We start from the raw sequence: 18,835 nt of genomic DNA on the forward strand, positions 1-18,835 counted from the left end.
TCTTCTTCCCTCTTTCTTTCCCTTTTCTCTTCCCCTTCCCCTTTTCTCTTCACCCTTCCTTTTTCTTCCTCTTTTTCTTTTCTTCTTTCCCTTTTTCTTCCCTCTTTTTCTCTTCTTTCCCCTTTCTCTTCCCTCTTTTTCTCTCCTTCTGCCCTTTTCCCCTTCCCAATTTTTTTTCTTCTTCTTCCCAGTTTTTTTGTGCCCGGGGGGCAGCTTTCCCCCCGGCCACCCCACTGGTTACGCCACTGCATTTGTTTGAAGTTACGGACCTTGACAGATTTTTTGGTTAGAGTAGGTTTATTTCTGTTTACATAACAATGCATCATGAAGTGGTCAGAAAAGAGATTTACTTGGGACTCACATCTATAAGAATAATCCCATCCTCAAGTCGAGCCAGGAAAAGGTCGATGGTATTACCAGATATGTGTGTAGGACCCTCAGCATACTGATAAAAACCAGCAGTCTCATAAGATCTAATGAACCTCTTAACTTCAGACTTCCAAGGCTCATTTACATGTATGTTAAGATCGCCTAATAACACCACTTTATTGGGGAAAAGTGATACCTCACCAATAAAATCATCAATCTCAGTTAAGTAGTTTGAAGTACGTAAACGATTTACGGAAGAAGGGGGTGGTCTATATATTACAATATACTGAATTCCACTTGTTAAATCAACAACACTTGCATGTTCAAAATTTACAGTAGTAAAACCAGTTTGTACAGTACGAAGGTTCACAGAGTCTTTGCTTATTATACCGATTCCGCCATGATTGCTTGTGCCTCTTGGAAAGTTGGAGAAAGAGTAAAATGGTGGTGTACATTCTCTAATGACTGAATCATCGTTCTCATTTATCCAGGTCTCAGTAAGGAACATTACATCAATGTCATTTTGAATCAGAAAATCTGCAAGGAGTGTTGTTTTGTATCTAATTGACCGAGCGTTCCAAGCGGACAGATGAAGGTATCTGTTCAAGTCAACAACATAAGGCTGGGATGTGGTTTGGGACAAGTTTGAGAAAACCTCTTGAAGCTCAGGGTTAGGTCTAAAATGTAAACGCTTGCCACCTCTGCTGCCCCTATGTCGCCAACGTCTTCTTGGTTGCTTCCTAATTTCGTTGTAATCAGGCAGCGACATCGAGTTATTATGAATTGGACATGGGTTGCGCAATATGTTCAAAGAGTTCAAGTTTTGGCATGTTTCAATGCTTAATGGACACTCATCATAATGATTGTTGACTTAACACGGTTTGGAAATAATTTCTTCATATTTTGGTGTTATCTGTCGTTTACATATCCTTCCTAAAACACAAAAGTGCGACCCTTTGTCAATCACCTACAGTACCCAATTTCGGCATACTATATAAGAAACTCATCATGATGATTGCCAGAGAATAGTTTAAATGTAGCTTGTACCGTTTTTTTGTGGCATCCTTCAGAAGTGAGCGGTCCGATACCAATATTTTCGGTCAAATCTCCATTCAATTAACACGGGGAGTTGGCTAGCTATGCCTTGCCCTCACTCATATTTTACAAAAGTGCGACTATTTCTGAACATCTAACCTAGCTGTAATTTTAGGTCATGTTAGAGAAATATATTTGCTAGAAGTTTGGAGAATAAGTTAAATATTGGCTGGTTATTTTTCACACAGTGATGTTAACTAGGCAAGTGCCCATTCTTCCAACATACATCATTTGTAGAGGTCACGCGTCAATGGTGAGAGCACTGTGTATTGTGTATAGGAAAACGGACAGTAACTGCAGTATGTTTGAAGCACGAAGAGGAATTCGAATAGATGGTCAGTGGACCACATGTGAAGTTGAGATGGGACCCCCGAAAGCGACAAGAGTAAGTCTGTCGGAGCAGACACAGATACCAGCACTAAGTGAGTGTGTGGTGGAAGGAAAATCCGATTTTAAGCAATTTGGAACCCGTCATGGAGTGGTCGAACCTAGCTCTCGTTATTCTGTTAATAAGATGTATAAGGATGATGATGATGTAAGCCTGATAATTGGACAACTCCCTTATCGATACCCAAAGGAAAGATATTGTGGAATACCGGTGAGAGTAATGAATCCGACTAATGAGGATATTGTTTTATACAAGGGAACTACACTGGGATATGTTGATGAAGTTGAGTCAATAGAACACACATGAAGAAGAAGCGAATAAAGATGGAATTGTAATGTACATGTGCACCCAACCGACAAGTCAGAAGTGGAGGCAATGGGATTAGGGAGTAATAATATGGAGAGTTGTGATTTCAAAATCAGTTCATGGTGTGAGGATCTCCAAGAGTTATACAAGAGAAATTGTACAGATCTCAATAGTGAACAGCAAGCTCATTTGGCAAGGTTACTGCATAAAAAAATTGACTGTTTTTCTAAATCACCTACTGACTTGGGAAGAGCTTCGGTCATACAACATGAAATTGACACTGGAGATCCCGCTGGAGATGCTCTATCAGTCAAATCAGCACCACGCAGACCCCCAATGGTGAAGAAGAAAAGGTTATTCAACAGCAACTAGATGCAGGGGTATTCAGACCTTCAACGTCCCCATGGGCATCAGCACTTGTCTATGTTCGGAAGAAATGCGGAGGAGTTCGCGCTTGCGTTAATGATTTGAGTAAAAAGTGTGCGTACCCTTTGCCCAAAATTAGCGAGTGTCTTGACTGCTTGGGAGATGCTAAATTTTTCTCTACTCTTGGACATGCAGTAGGGGTACTGGCAAATTGAAGTGAAAGAATCTGATCGCCAGCTTCAGGATAGTCCATCGGAGTGGCAAGAAACATACAAATGCAGACAGTCTAAGCAGAATCCCGTGTGACCCAGATGACTGCAATTGCTACGAGAACTCGACACTATATTTGAGCTCCCTGACATGCCTTGGGACTTCAAAACAAAATAAAACATGTATTTGATTAAAATTGATTAAATATTATTGCTTTATTTACGTTCAAATAATAAATCAATATCAAAGACTTCCAGATTGTACAGTAATCTGTTTTACTGGGTATCATATCTTTTGCACAACAAAACCGGCACAACAAAATAAGTGACAAAATCAGTGATAAAAGAAAGTTACTGTTAAAATTGAACTTGTAAGGGTCTTTGGGTGACAGATAAAATGAAAAAATAGGGGGTCTTTGGGTGGACAGAACATGTGTTCGTAAAAAAATATGGGGTCTTTGGGTGACAGCCATGCTGAAAAAGGGGGTCTTAACAGCCCTACATACGCGTCACCTCTGCCAAAGTTGGAGTGCCCCCCGGGGATCTGGTAAGCACTTGTTGGTTCAAGTTGTATATAATTGGTTTATAAGTTAAAATCAAATGTGTCGTATGCATAGTTTTTGTATTTACAAAGATTTCATCTTACTTGCTCGTTCAAGTGCATCCATTGCTTAAAATAAGAACATAATTAGGAATTACCCTTAAAAGTGGTCTAGTCGATATCTGGCAAATTTCACTAACATTTGTGTGTCTGTTCACTCTGTTGAATTAACCCATCGGTGTTTTCTTCTCACATTAGAGTCCGATTTGCTGAGAGTGTAGTATATATTTCAACACCATCCATGCAATTAATGAACGCACAGATCAAACACGTCCTTGGCGTTTGGTAACCAACTCCGGGACCAACTCGTACCCTGTCCCTTGATCCTTCTTCTGATCTGGAAAATAGCAAGAGAACTCTTGTTGAAAGGCCTTCCTGTAAGCTGGGTGAACGATGCCATATATGAGAGGATTTACTGAGGAATTAATAAGCATTGTAATTCTTCCAGTCCATGTAATAAAAGCTGCTTGCCGTTCGCTTAAAATGTACTCCGCATCGTGCATTGCAGAAATCTTATTCAAGTTCATAATCTCAAAAGGCGTCAAACAGATGAAAAATACAAAAGCGTTCATTTGCAACATGCGAACAAGGTGAGTAAGTGAATGGATCACTTTTGATGACCCGATTGTGGCACCCTTACGTCTTTTGCGTCTTAAGCTCTGTCTCAATCGTCGTACCATTGCCAGGGACATGAAGATTACTGCTGGTACTGCAAGAAGATACTGAATTAAATCAGCATATATGATAACTTTATGGCACCAATCACATCCATGGGCACATAAGAATATTTCAGTTTGGTATTTACTGTATTCGTCTTCAGGAGGCCACGATATACAAACTTCCCGGCGAACGAAAAACGGTATTTCAAATCCAGCAAGTACTAAAGCCATAAACCATGCAAGAAAATTCAAGAAAACGGTGCGTTTTGATGAGTTTCGAAAACGCATTGTATGGCAAATTGCAAGATATCGTTCCGTGGTGACAAACGTTATTAGAAATACGGAAGCAAAATAAGAGATATAGACTAGCATGTTTGGTATCACACAACCTGCTGACGAAACAAAGATCTTGATCTGTCCATAATAGAGTTCATCCGATGTAGCAATGTAACTCCATAGACATTGGAAGCTCCCAGCCGCTAACAGACATCCATCAGCGATAGCTAAATTGACAAGGTAAACATTGGTCATAGTTCTCATGCTATGATTGCGATAAACCACGTACAAAAAGCTGATATTGGCACATATGCTGAGTAAAACCATGACTAAAACTCAACGACGCTACTGTACAGCTCGCCGTGAATTACTTGCTGTGGTATTCTATGTGTGGTATTTTCGGCATTGTTTCTTAGGCAGAGAATTTCTCGTACGAACTGATCACAGTGCTTTGAGATGGGTTATGTCATTCAAGGAACCAGAAGATCAAATGGCAAGATGGATTGAGATTTTGACTCAGTTCATCTTCAGGATAGTCCATCGGAGTGGCAAGAAACATACAAATGCAGACAGTCTAAGCAGAATCCCGTGTGACCCAGATGACTGCCATTGCTACGAGAACTCGACACTATATTTGAGCTCCCTGACATGCCTTGGGACTTCAAAACAAAATAAAACATGTATTTGATTAAAATGTGATATTTGATTGTTAAGATTTGTTGGTTAAAGTGAATACACTAATATTATGAATACAGATTTGGTTCGTCAGAAATGGTCTGAAAAGAAAGACTAATTTTGATTAAAAAGGTTGCCCACATCTATGTGGAAATCATTACAGATTTATTTATGAAAATGATTAAATATTATTGCTTTATTTACATTCAAATAATAAATCAATATCAAAGGCTTCCAGATTGTACAGTAATCTGTTTTACTGGGTATCATATCTTAAGTTTGCACAACAAAACCGACACATGTTCAGAATAGCCTTCATATTGACCCTTTTCCATGTAGTTGACTTCGATCTGGTAAGCACTTGTTGGTTCAAGTTGTATATAATTGGTTCATAAGTTAAAATCAAATGTGTCGTATGCATAGTTTTTGTATAAATTTACAAAGATTTCATCTTACTTGCTCATTCAAGTGCATCCATTGCTTAAAATAAGAACATAATTAGGAATTACCCTTAAAAGTGGTCTAGTCGATATCTGGCAAATTTCACTAACATTTTGTGTGTCTGTTCACTCTGTTGAATTAACCCATCGGTGTTTTCTTCTCACATTAGAGTCCGATTTGCTGAGAGTGTAGTATATATTTCAACACCATCCATGCAATTAATGAACGCACAGATCAAACACGTCCTTGGCGTTTGGTAACCAACTCCGGGACCAACTCGTACCCTGTCCCTTGATCCTTCTTCTGATCTGGAAAATAGCAAGAGAACTCTTGTTGAAAGGCCTTCCTGTAAGCTGGGTGAACGATGCCATATATGAGAGGATTTACTGAGGAATTAATAAGCATTGTAATTCTTCCAGTCCATGTAATAAAAGCTGCTTGCCGTGCGCTTAAAATGTACTCCGCATCGTGCATTGCAGAAATCTTATTCAAGTTCATAATCTCAAAAGGCGTCAAACAGATGAAAAATACAAAAGCGTTCATTTGCAACATGCGAACAAGGTGAGTAAGTGAATGGATCACTTTTGATGACCCAATTGTTGCACCCTTACGTCTTTTGCGTCTTAAGCTCTGTCTCAATCGTAGTACCATTGCCAGGGACATGAAGATTACTGCTGGTACTGCAAGAAGATACTGAATTAAATCAGCATATATGATAACTTTATGGCACCAATCACATCCATGGGCACATAAGAATATTTCAGTTTGGTATTTACTGTATTCGTCTTCAGGAGGCCACGATATACAAACTTCCCGGCGAACGAAAAACGGTATTTCAAATCCAGCAAGTACTAAAGCCCTAAACCATGCAAGAAAATTCAAGAAAACGGTGCGTTTTGATGAGTTTCGAAAACGCATTGTATGGCAAATTGCACGATATCGTTCCGTGGTGACAAACGTTATCAGAAATACGGAAGCAAAATAAGAGATATAGACTAGCATGTTTGGTATCACACAACCTGCTGACCGTCGAACAAAGGTCTTGATCTGTCCATAATAGAGTTCATCCGATGTAGCAATGTAACTCCATAGACATTGGAAGCTCCCAGCCGCTAACAGACATCCATCAGCGATAGCTAAATTGACAAGGTAAACATTGGTCATAGTTCTCATGCTATGATTGCGATAAACCACGTACAAAAAGCTGATATTGGTACATAAGCCCAAACCAGATACTAAAGGTACAATAACTACAACGAAGTATTTGACGAAGGGCAGTGAGTCAAAGAGTTCCATTGTGTCCTCTACAGTGAGATTCAAATCACATGTTCCAGTTCCATTAGTAATGTTAAAAACCTCCATATTATTGGCGTTATCGTTGACGTGGTATGTTAGGCGGGATGTTAGGAAGTCACATGTTCTCCATATCAAATACACCTATTGTTTATAAAGACTGCGTTATATAACTGTAAACTGGTAAACAATACTTCTTGGACCAAATGCTGAATTATTCATATACCAACTATACTATAGAAAAATCCCGTTTTTTTTATGTCCAGTGATCATGGTGATGTCGACGTGGTGAAACATCCTAGTCCCGATGGGGCGTTGCATGGAACGTTGGAGCCTGCTGAAACCCCGGCTAAGCTATTTTGTTTTTTGGCTACATTTGTGGTCGAGCCAAAGCAGTGATCGTTAAGACGTTAAAGATGTCGACGTGGTGAAACATCCTAGTCCTGATGGAGCGTTTGCCTGGAACGTTGGAGCCTGCTGAAACCCCGGCTAAGCTATATTTTGTTTTTGGCTACAGTATTTGTGGTCGAGCCAAAGCAGTAAAGATGTCGACGTGGTGAAACATCCTAGTCCTGATGGGGCGTTGCATGGAACGTTGGAGCCTGCTGAAACCCCGGCTGAGCTATATTTTGTTTTTGGCTACAGTATTTGTGGTCCAGCCAAAGCAATGGTTAAGACCACGCGTCGTTGATATATAGGTCGAGCAATGTCCAATGTTAATCAAAATATCAATGCTCTAATTTAATAATAGATAAGAGTAGATGTGTGTTTTTTGATAAGGACTTAATGTCAAAAGTGGACACATGCACGGGATATTGCAAAAAGTTTAAAATAATAGAATCATACTTGTTTGTTCAATTCAATTTGTACAGGAACAAAATAGGAAAACTGGTAAATTTGATATTGAAATATACAGCTAAAAATGTTTTTCTTACACAATAACATTTTACCAATCTTTTTGTAAACACTGCAAAGGACGTGCATTTTGAAACAATAGAGGTTATCCGTGTTCTATAAGCTGCATATCATATCAGCGACTGCTATACCTTGTTTAGGATTTTCAAAAGAAGTACCTGCATGTGCAACCATGCCTGTTTCAAAATAGCCCGCCAAAGTCATGCAAGTAACTCCGAGGTCGTGCATTGAATTGGTTTGAATGAGGAATACTACAGGAACCAGCGCCTTTTGTTAGAAGTCGCACATGTGTAACGTGGATAACCTCTATTGTCAGTTGCTAGGTTTTTATTTTAAACAGGTCTTCGTATTGTTTCAAGCACTACTTTACATGATTTTTAAAACAGTGAGTGGATTGTGACACTTCATGTCCAATGCTGTATCAAAGCAACGAACGCAAACCATGGATATGAGACAACATATCCTTAACCCCTGCGCTAACTGTTCTCTCTAAGCTTCTCTACTGACCCTTCTTCTGATCTGGCCCACAATAATATTTTTATAGCTCACAACAATACCTCAAATGTCTACTGCTGATAGCTTCCTACTTTATCAACAGTCTACTGCTGACAGCTAGCGCACAATACTTCCACTGTCTACCTCTGATAGCGTCCTACTTCACCAACAATCTATTGCGGACAGCTAGCGCACAATACTTCAACTGACTCTGATAGCGTCCTACTTCAACATTCCACTGCGGACAGCTAGCGCACAAAACTTTAACTGTCTACCTCTGATAGCGTCCAACTTCATCAACAATCCACTGCTGACAGCTAGTGCACAGTACTTAACTATCTACCTCTGATAGCGCACAATACTACAACTGCCTACCTCTGTCCTACCTCTGTCCTACTTCATCAATAGTCTACTGCCATGAGTGCTGACAGCTAGCGCACAATACTTCAACTGTCTACCTCTGATAGCGTGCTATTTCATCAACAATCCACTGCTGACAGCTAGTGCACAATGCTTCAACTGTCTACCTCTGATACTGCATCAACAATCCACTGCTGACAGCTAGCGCACAATACTTCAACTGTCTACCTCTGATAACGTCAACACTCCACTGCTGACAGCTATAGCGCACAATACTTCAACTGTCTACCTCCCCGTCTACCTCTGATAGCGTCCTACTCCATCAACAATCTACTGCTGACAGCTAGCGCACAATACTTCAACTGTCTACCTCTGATAACGTCAACAATCTACTGCTAACAGCTAGCGCACAATACTTCAACTGTCTACCTCCCCGTCTACCTCTGATAGCGTCCTACTCCATCAACAATCTACTGCTGACAGCTAGGGCACAATACTTCAACTGTCTACCTCTGATTACGTCAACAATCTACTGATGACAGCTAGAGCACAATACTTCAACTGTCTACCTTTGATAGCGCCCTACTCCATCAACAATCTACTGCTGACAGCTAGTGCACAATACTTCAACTGTCTGCCTCTGATAACGTCAACAATCTACTGCTGACAGCTAGCGCACAATACTTCAACTGTCTACCTCTGATTACGTCAACAATCTACTGCTGACAGCTAGCGCACAATACTTCAACTGTCTGCCTCTCATAACTTCAACAATCCACTGCTGACAGCTAGTGCACAATACTTCAACTGTCTACCTCTGATAACGTCAACAATCTACTGCTGACAGCTAGCGCACAATACTGCAACTGCCTACCTCTGATAACGTCAACAATCTACTGCTGACAGCTAGTGCACAATACTTCAACTGTCTGCCTCTGATAACGTCAACAATCTACTGCTAACAGCTAGCGCACAATACTTCAACTCCCTACCTCTGATAACGTCAACAATCCACTGCTGACAGCTAGTGCACAATACTTCAACTGTCTACCTCCCCGTCTACCTCTGATAGCGTCCTACTCCATCAACAATCTACTGCTGACAGCTAGTGCACAATACTTAACTGTCTACCTCTGATAGCGTCCAACTCCATCAACAATCCACTGCTGACAGCCAGCGCACAATACGTCAACTGTCTAATGCTGCTAGCGTCTAACTTCATATCCTCTGCTGACATAATGGCAAAGTTGCAAGTACGAAGTCGCCGTTCATGCTATTTTAACCTATTAAAAGATACGACATCCTAAATGTCAGCATGTTTTTGACGTATAAGTGAAGCCTTTCATAAGTAATCGGTGGCAAGTTATATTTTTGTGACTGCAGTCGCCTGCCGTTTTAGCCTACATACGACAAATGTCAACGTATGTACATTTTACATTTTATACAAAGTTGGGTGGGGAAATTTTTTTTTTTTACTCATCAGTGAGGCAAAATTTTTTTTTTTCTCACTAGTGGGCAAAGTTTTTTTTTTTTTTTCTCACTTGTGGGCAAAGTTTTTTTTTTTCAAAAAACTCCCATGCCCCCCTGGAAATCTAATGGTGCGCCCCTAAGTACCCCAGGATACATACTTTTCAAAGTTGTAAAGGGTTCCCTTTATACATTTATGGACCTCCAAACGTCGTCTTTCGTGACTCCAGTACCGCTAACGTCTACCAGCAGTCACAACAGCTGAAGAAGTGAACTCGGATGAGTCACGAAAATTTCTGAGTGAGTTTTCATTTTGCTTGTGTGAATTAGTTTAAAAGTTTCAAATAATTATGTCGTCTTTCGTGTTGCGACACATTTTTTACGCTGAAACCCCTAAATTTCAAATTGATGCCACGGGAAAACGAAATGGAGTATGAAGCTCAAATTTTCGGGATTTTACTTTCTCATCAATATCTACCACCACACAGAAAAAGAAAGAAATTGATGAGGTGCTGCGGTGCACATCCCTGGAGTTGACATGGAATGGGTCTAAAGTGAACTGTGAAGTCCTATATAAATCTCGGCGACTAGCAGCAAACACTTGCGTGAACCTTCATTAAAATGTAATAATTATAAATTTAATACGTCAACTTGATATTCACGTTATCCTAATAATGGTAGACTATCCAAACTGTGAGCTTATTTTTTTAAATATACAGATAAATAAAGGAACGAACTATAACAAAATAGGATAAAACAACTACATACAATAATACACAACAGCAAAGACAATACAACTTAATAACAAAAGAATACAAAGACGCAACATTTTGTTTTAATATTAATATTGTATTCTCTATCCAGAGACAAATAAAACGAACTACATCACAACAATACTCAAACGGCAAGAACATTAATTGATATAAACCAAAGACGCACTATTTCTTTCTTTCCTTATAATCTTTCTTTCTTTCTTTCTTTCTTTCTTTCTTTCTTTCTTTCTTTCTTTCTTTCTTTCTTTCTTTCTTTCTTTCTTTCTTTCTTTCTTTCTTTCTTTCTTTCTTTCTTTTTTTTCTTTCTTTCTTTCTTTTTTTTTTGTTTCTTTTTTTTTACTTTTCTTTCTTTCTTTCTTTCTTTCTTTCTTTCTTTCTTTCTTTCTTTCTTTCTTTCTTTCTTTCTTTCTTTCTTTCTTTCTTTTTCTTTCTTTCTTTCTTTCTTTCTTTCTTTCTTTCTTTCTTTCTTTCGTTCTTTCTTTCTAGGCCTTTGATCCTTATTTCTATATCTTCCTTTATATTTTCCTTTGCTTAAAATAATATTTCTCACATTTGTCTTGAGTGAAGCCCGAGGAGTGAGGAATGCTAGAATGCTGAAGCCATGTATTTTGCACATCATGTACTGCAGGCTGAAAGTCACCCTGAATGTCAGCATTATTTTGGCGTATAACTTAGTCATTTATAAGTAATCAGTGCAGAACTTTTCGGCGACTGTAGTCTCCTGCTGTTTTAGTCCGCATGATACGTTTTGAGTAGTTTTATTGTACGCCAACTTGATTGATAGCGTATGTTTTACGTCATTTCTGAGTAGAGTAGTAGCAAGTAACATTTTGGCGACTGAAGTCGCCGTCCGTGCTAACCTATTATAAGATGGGTGAAGTATTTTAAAGATACGACAACCTAAATGTCAACATGTTTTTGTCGTATAAGTGAAGCCATTCATGAGTAATCATCGGCAAGTCAAATTTTGGCGACTGCAGTCGCCTGTCGTTTTAGCCTACATACGACGTGTTGAGTAGTTTTATTGTACGCTAACTGAAATGTCAACGTATGTTCTACGTAAAGTGAAGTCCTGTATTGTAATAATACATCTTATCTCGGCGACTACCAGCCCATTCTCGCGTGAACCTTCATTAAAATGTAATAATTATAAATTTAATATGTCAACTTGATATTAAACTTATCCTAATTTTAGGCATGTAGACCTCTGGTAGACTATCCAAACTGTGTGCTTATTTTTTTTTAAATATACAGATAAATAAAGGAACGAACAAAAAAAAGGACACAACAACTTCATACAAAAATAGAAAACAGCAAGGACAAACAACTTAAAAACAAAATAATACAAAGACCCAACACTTTGTTTTCTTTTTGTAAATATGGTACTATCTATTTTGAGACAAATAAAACGAACAATACTCAAACAGCAAGACATTAAACCAAAACTATGAAATAAACCAAAGACGCACTATTTCTTTCTTTCTTTCTTTCTTTCTTTCTCTTTCTTTCTTTCTTTCTTTCTATTTCTCTCTTTCTTTCTTTCTTTCTCTCTTTCTTTCTTTCTTTTTCTCTCTTTCTTTCTTTCTTCCTTTCTAGGCCTTTGATCCTTATTTCTATATCTTCCTTTATATTTTCCTTTGCTTAAAATAATATTTCTCAAAATTGTCTTTAGTGAGACCCTATAGGAGTGAGGAATGCTGGAATGCTGAAGCCATGTATTTTGCACATGATGTACTGCAGGCTGAAAGTCACCCTGAATGTCAGCATTATTTTGGCGTATAACTTAGTCATTTATAAGTAATCAGTGCAGAACTTTTTCGGCGACTGTAGTCTCCTGCTGTTTTAGTCCGCATGATACGTTTTGAGTAGTTTTATTGTACGCCAACTTGATTAATAGCGTATGTTTTACGTCATTTCTGAGTCGAGTAGTAGCAAGTAACATTTCGGCGCCTGAATTCGCCGTCCGTGATAAACCTATTATAAGACGGGTGAAGTATTTTAAAGATACGACAACCTAAATGTCAGCATGTTTTTGGCGTATAAGTGAAGCCATTCATGAGTAATCACCGACAAGTCAAATTTTGGCGACTGCAGTCGCCTGTCGTTTTAGCCTATATACGACGTGTTGAGTAGTTTTATTGTACGCCAACTGAAATGTCAACGTATGTTGTACGTAAAGTGAAGTCCTGTATTGTAATAATACATCTTATCTCGGCGACTACCAGCCCATTCTCGCGTTAACCTTCATTAAAATGTAATAATTATAAATTTAATATGTCAACTTGATATTCAACTTATCCTAATTTTAGGCATGTAGACCTCTGGTAGACTATCCAAACTGTGTGCTTATTTTTTTTTAAATATACAGATAAATAAAGGAACGAACAAAAAAAAGGACACAACAACTTCATACAAAAATAGAAAACAGCAAGGACAAACAACTTAAAAACAAAAGAATACAAAGACCCAACACTTTGTGTTCTTTTTGTAAATATGGTACTATCTATTTTGAGACAAATAAAACGAACAATAATCAAACAGCAAGACATTAAACCAAAACTATGAAATAAACCAAAGACGCACTATTTCTTTCTTTCTTTCTTTCTTTCTTTCTTTCTTTCTTTCTTTCTTTCTTTCTTTCTTTCTTTCTTTCTTTCTTTCTTTCTTTCTTTCTTTCTTTCTTTCTTTCTTTCTTTCTTTCTTTCTTTCTTCCTTTCTAGGCCTTTGATCCTTATTTCTATATCTTCCTTTATATTTTCCTTTGCTTAAAATAATATTTCTCAAAATTGTCTTTAGTGAGGCCCTATAGGAGTGAGGAATGCTGGAATGCTGAAGCCATGTATTTTGCACATGATGTACTGCAGGCTGAAAGTCACCCTGAATGTCAGCATTATTTTGGCGTATAACTTAGTCATTTATAAGTAATCAGTGCAGAACTTTTCGGCGACTGTAGTCTCCTGCTGTTTTAGTCCGCATGATACGTTTTGAGTAGTTTTATTGTATGCCAACTTGATTGATAGCGTATGTTTTACGTCATTTCTGAGTAGAGTAGTAGCAGTAACATTTCGGCGACTGAAGTCGCCGTTCGTGCTAACCTATTATAAGACGGGTTAAGTATTTTAAAGATACTACAACTTAAATGTCAGCATGTTTTTGACGTATAAGTGAAGCCATTTATGAGTAATCAGCGGCAAGTCAAATTTTGGCGACTGCAGTCGCCTGTCGTTTTAGCCTACATACGACGTGTTGAGTAGTTTTATTGTACGCCAACTTGATTAATAGCGTATGTTTTACGTCATTTCTGAGTCGAGTAGTAGCAAGTAACATTTCGGCGCCTGAAGTCGCCGTCCGTGATAAACCTATTATAAGACGGGTGACGTATTTTAAAGATACAACAACCTAAATTTCAGCATGTTTTTGGCGTATAAGTGAAGCCATTCATGAGTAATCATCGGCAAGTCAAATTTTGGCGACTGCAGTCGCCTGTCGTTTTAGCCTATATACGACGTGTTGAGTAGTTTTATTGTACGCCAACTGAAATGTCAACGTATGTTGTACGTAAAGTGAAGTCCTGTATTTTGTAATAATACATCTTATCTCGGCGACCACCAGCCCATTCTCGCGTGAACCTTCATTAAAATGTAATAATTATAAATTTAATATGTCAACTTGATATTCAACTTATCCTAATTTTAGGCATGTAGACCTCTGGTAGACTATCCAAACTGTGTGCTTATTATTTTTTTTTTTATACAGATAAATAAAGGAACGAACAAAAAAAAATAGGACACAACAACTTCATACAAAAATAGAAAACAATGATGAAACTATCCCGAACAGCAAGGACAAACAACTTAAAAACAAAAGAAAACAAAGACCCAACACTTTGTTTTCTTTTTGTAAATATGGTACTATCTATTTTGAGACAAATAAAACGAACAATACTCAAACAGCAAGACATTAAACCAAAACTATGAAATAAACCAAAGACGCACTATTTCTTTCTTTCTTTCTTTCTTTCTTTCTTTCTTTCTTTCTTTCTTTCTTTCTTTCTTTCTTTCTTTCTTTCTTTCTTTCTTTCTTTCTTTCTTTCTTTCTTTCTTTCTTTCTTTCTTTCTTTCTAGGCCTTTGATCCTTATTTCTATATCTTCCTTTATATTTTCCTTTGCTTAAAATAATATTTCTCAAAATTGTCTTTAGTGAGGCCCTATAGGAGTGAGGAATGCTGGAATGCTGAAGCCATGTATTTTGCACATGATGTACTGCAGGCTGAAAGTCACCCTGAATGTCAGCATTATTTTGGCGTATAACTTAGTCATTTATAAGTAATCAGTGCAGAACTTTTCGGCGACTGTAGTCTCCTGCTGTTTTAGTCCGCATGATACGTTTTGAGTAGTTTTATTGTATGCCAACTTGATTGATAGCGTATGTTTTACGTCATTTCTGAGTAGAGTAGTAGCACGTAACAGTTCGGCGACTGAAGTCGCCGTTCGTGCTAACCTATTATAAGACGGGTTAAGTATTTTAAAGATACTACAACTTAAATGTCAGCATGTTTTTGACGTATAAGTGAAGCCATTTATGAGTAATCAGCGGCAAGTCAAATTTTGGCGACTGCAGTCGCCTGTCGTTTTAGCCTACATACGACGTGTTGAGTAGTTTTATTGTACGCCAACTTGATTAATAGCGTATGTTTTACGTCATTTCTGAGTCGAGTAGTAGCAAGTAACATTTCGGCGCCTGAAGTCGCCGTCCGTGATAAACCTATTATATTATACTGTATTTCTTAATAAGGCAAACAAATTCGTGTACATCCGTATCGTCCGTAAAGAAGTCACCGTTTTTGTTGGTATTAAATCATCTGTTTCATGCATCCTTCAAACCAGATGAACACTGTGATACCTGGATCATATTAATATTGCTTTTGGGGCATGTTTTTCATCCAATTGCGAGAATTTTGACTGAAAACCACTGACTGATGCTGAACGTAATAGTGCAGTCTATAGTGGCGGGACATTCAGTTTGTAGTTGCATGGCATGCTATGGACCAGTAGTACAACTACGTGTATCCACATACACACGGATCTACAAGGTCACCATTACAAAGCACGTATATCATCAGATTGTACAGGTGAGATCGTTTTATATTTTATTGTCCGTCTATACCAGTCTATATTATTCCAGGGAATTCGCTAAATTACTCAATTACCAATCCTAAATAACTTGGGAAACCAGGAAGCAGCTCTTCTTATAATAAAGCACGTTTTCGTCGGTTTTATGAGGTAGGATCGTTTTTTATTTTTCGTAGCTGCTCATAGGCCTTGTTACATCATGGGGAGAGTTATGGCCAACACCAGTCACTGTATCGTGTTAGCGTCGCTCTTTATTCTACTTTTATGGCTTCCATCCAACCAAGATTGTAGTTTAAATCTACGTAGAATTTGTAGACCTACTTCAACACCAACTCGGAAATTTCTTGCTCCTGTCCTACTATATGTCAACCATTTCTGTTATTTTCAACCCGATGTCAATAACATTGCTCTGTCAAATGACATTGAATTGAACCCGGGACCTACGACGTCACCAAATAGTTCATCTCAGAATGGAAACCTATCTTTATCAAATCTCAGTACCATTGAATCAAGTTCAGGCTCCTTACGTGCTCAGAATGGGATGTCATGCTTGTTTGTTAATACTCGTAGCCTCAAAAACAAACTCTTGGACTTTCAAGCTCATGTTTATAATTTCAACTTCAAAATCATAGGCGTGGCTGAAACCTGGCTGGCAGATCACGTCCCCAGTAGTTGCATTTTGCAAGATTTTACCATAATAAGAAATGATCGGAACACACATGGTGGTGGTGTCTTACTGGCTTTTGCCCCAGAACTCCAGCCAATCCATGTTGTTCCAAATCATAACTTTCCAAAAACAGATTCTCAATCCGTTTGGGCCTCAGTAGTTATTGGTAAGCAAAGATGGCTATGTGGAGTGTTCTATCGTCCTCGTAGAAATGACATGGAATCACTAGACTGCCTTGAAGAAACCTTGTACAGCTTACACCCTGAACGCTATGCTGGCACACTCCTTATGGGAGATTTCAATGTCGACCAATCTCAATCAAATCACAATAGTATATATGTTACTCGCCTATCTGATATTGCCGACTCTTTTGGATTACACCAACATGTAAACGACATCACCCGAAATAATCCAGATTCAATCCTGGACCTTGTTTTCAACACCAACCCTGATCATATAGCAGATGCTGCCGCCTCTGAAAAGTTGGCCACATCTGACCATTACATGGTTACATTCAATATTAAAATCAAAACCAAGAAACTTGTCGCCCCTTACCGCAAGGTTTATCAATATGCTAAAGCCGATTGCAACTTGCTTAATGCTCTTATTCTGGAAACCAACTGGGACAATATCATCATTGACAATGATATTGATAATACTTGGAATGGTTTTGTTGAAACCTTTTTTCTTTGTGTCAATAGAGCTATACCTAGTACAGTTAGGCGTTCTAGAGCCAAACCTTGGGTTACTCCTGACATTAAAAAGCTAATTTCTAAGAAACACAAGGCTTTCAATAAAGCTAAAATGTCTGATAGCAATCTACTATGGAACAAATATAAATCTCTCCGAAACCAGGTTAAGTACGCTCTCAAAAGATCGTATCAAGATCACTGGCTCAACATGGTTAACAAAAATGACAATATGAAAAGATTTTGGAGTTTTGTTAAGTCATCACGCTCTCAACCTGAAAATATCTCTTTTAATATTGATAACCTACCATGTACTGCTCCAGACTTAATCGCTCAGAGATTCAATGATCTTTTTTTTTTTTTTTTCACACATACTGATGATACTGTGGAAATTACATCTCCAGAACTCATAGTTGAACCCTTTTCCAACACCAGGTTTAATTCTGAAATGGTTCTAAACAGAATTAAAAAATTGGCTGCTGATAAGGCCGTCGGGCCTGATAACATCTCGGGCCGTATGTTAAAGATGTGTGCTCATAGCATAGCCCCAGTTCTTGCGCGTATCTTTAGTATGTCTGCTGCATTAGGCAAATTGCCCATAGGTTGGAAAATAGCCCATGTAGTCCCTGTGTACAAGAAGGGTGACCGTTCTACATTGTCTAACTATAGACCTATTGCCTTAACGTCCGTGGTTGGTAAAATGCTTGAGGCTCTCGTTTGCGATGAGCTGAGAAGTCACCTGCTCACAAATGGTCTCATGTTCGAAAATCAGCATGGGTTCTCTCCAGGCAAATCATGCACCACGGCCCTTTGTGAAGCCACCACAGAATGGCTTGGTGCCCTTGATCGTCGGACTAATCCAACTGCGCGTATCGATCTTATATCCGTGGATTACAGCCGCGCATTTGATTCTATTTCACACCATGTGCTCATTAAAAGCTTCATAAGACCTACGGCATTCGCGGACCTTTATTGCAATGGATAACATCTTTCCTTACCGGCCGTCGACAACGTGTCATGTTTCGCGGTGCTAGTTCTGAGTGGACCAATGTATTATCTGGGGTCCCTCAGGGATCTGTTTTGGGCCCACTTTTGTTTAATATATACGTTAACGATCTTCATCTTCATCTTCAGTCTCCCATGTACGCTTATGCTGATGACACGTTCATTTTTAGGATCATTAAAGATGACACGGATATTACTATATTGCAATCAGATCTGGATAAATTAAACTGGTGGTCAAACAATAACGCTCTTCAATTAAATCCATCTAAATGCCAAGTCATGTGCATTAGCAGGCGCAAAAACAAACCTGTTCCTGCCTACCACGTCAATAATACTAGTCTTGCTACTACTGATAACCTTCGTCTCTTGGGTGTAACAGTCTCCAGTGATCTTTCGTGGAATTCTCACGTCAACAACATTGTCAAAAAGTGCAATAAATTACTTGGTTTTACCAGAATTGTCGCGGGAAGTAAGAACTCCTATGTTCTACTCAAACTTTACCAGTCGCTCATTTTGCCAATATTAGATTACTGCTCGCCTGTTTGGAATGTTTACAAGAAATGTAATATTGATAAATTGGAACAAATACAGCATCGTGCTACTAGGTCAATTCTTTGTCAACGTAGGGGGATCAATCATATGAGGACAGACTCA

The 18,835-nt window shown here is 38.5% G+C and overlaps 1 protein-coding gene across 1 annotated transcript; it reads left to right on the forward strand.

Moving 5' to 3' along the window:
• The first annotated feature begins 16,019 nt into the window (after nt 1-16,019).
• Nucleotides 16,020-18,161, forward strand: LOC140166703 (uncharacterized). Its single transcript, XM_072190203.1, has one exon. The coding sequence runs from the start codon at nt 16,020-16,022 to the stop codon at nt 18,159-18,161; it is 2,142 nt and encodes a 713-aa protein (XP_072046304.1).
• Nucleotides 18,162-18,835: the final 674 nt, after the last annotated feature.

This window comes from Amphiura filiformis, chromosome 12 (genome assembly GCF_039555335.1).
Source record: "Amphiura filiformis chromosome 12, Afil_fr2py, whole genome shotgun sequence".
Taxonomy (NCBI): domain Eukaryota; kingdom Metazoa; phylum Echinodermata; class Ophiuroidea; order Amphilepidida; family Amphiuridae; genus Amphiura; species Amphiura filiformis.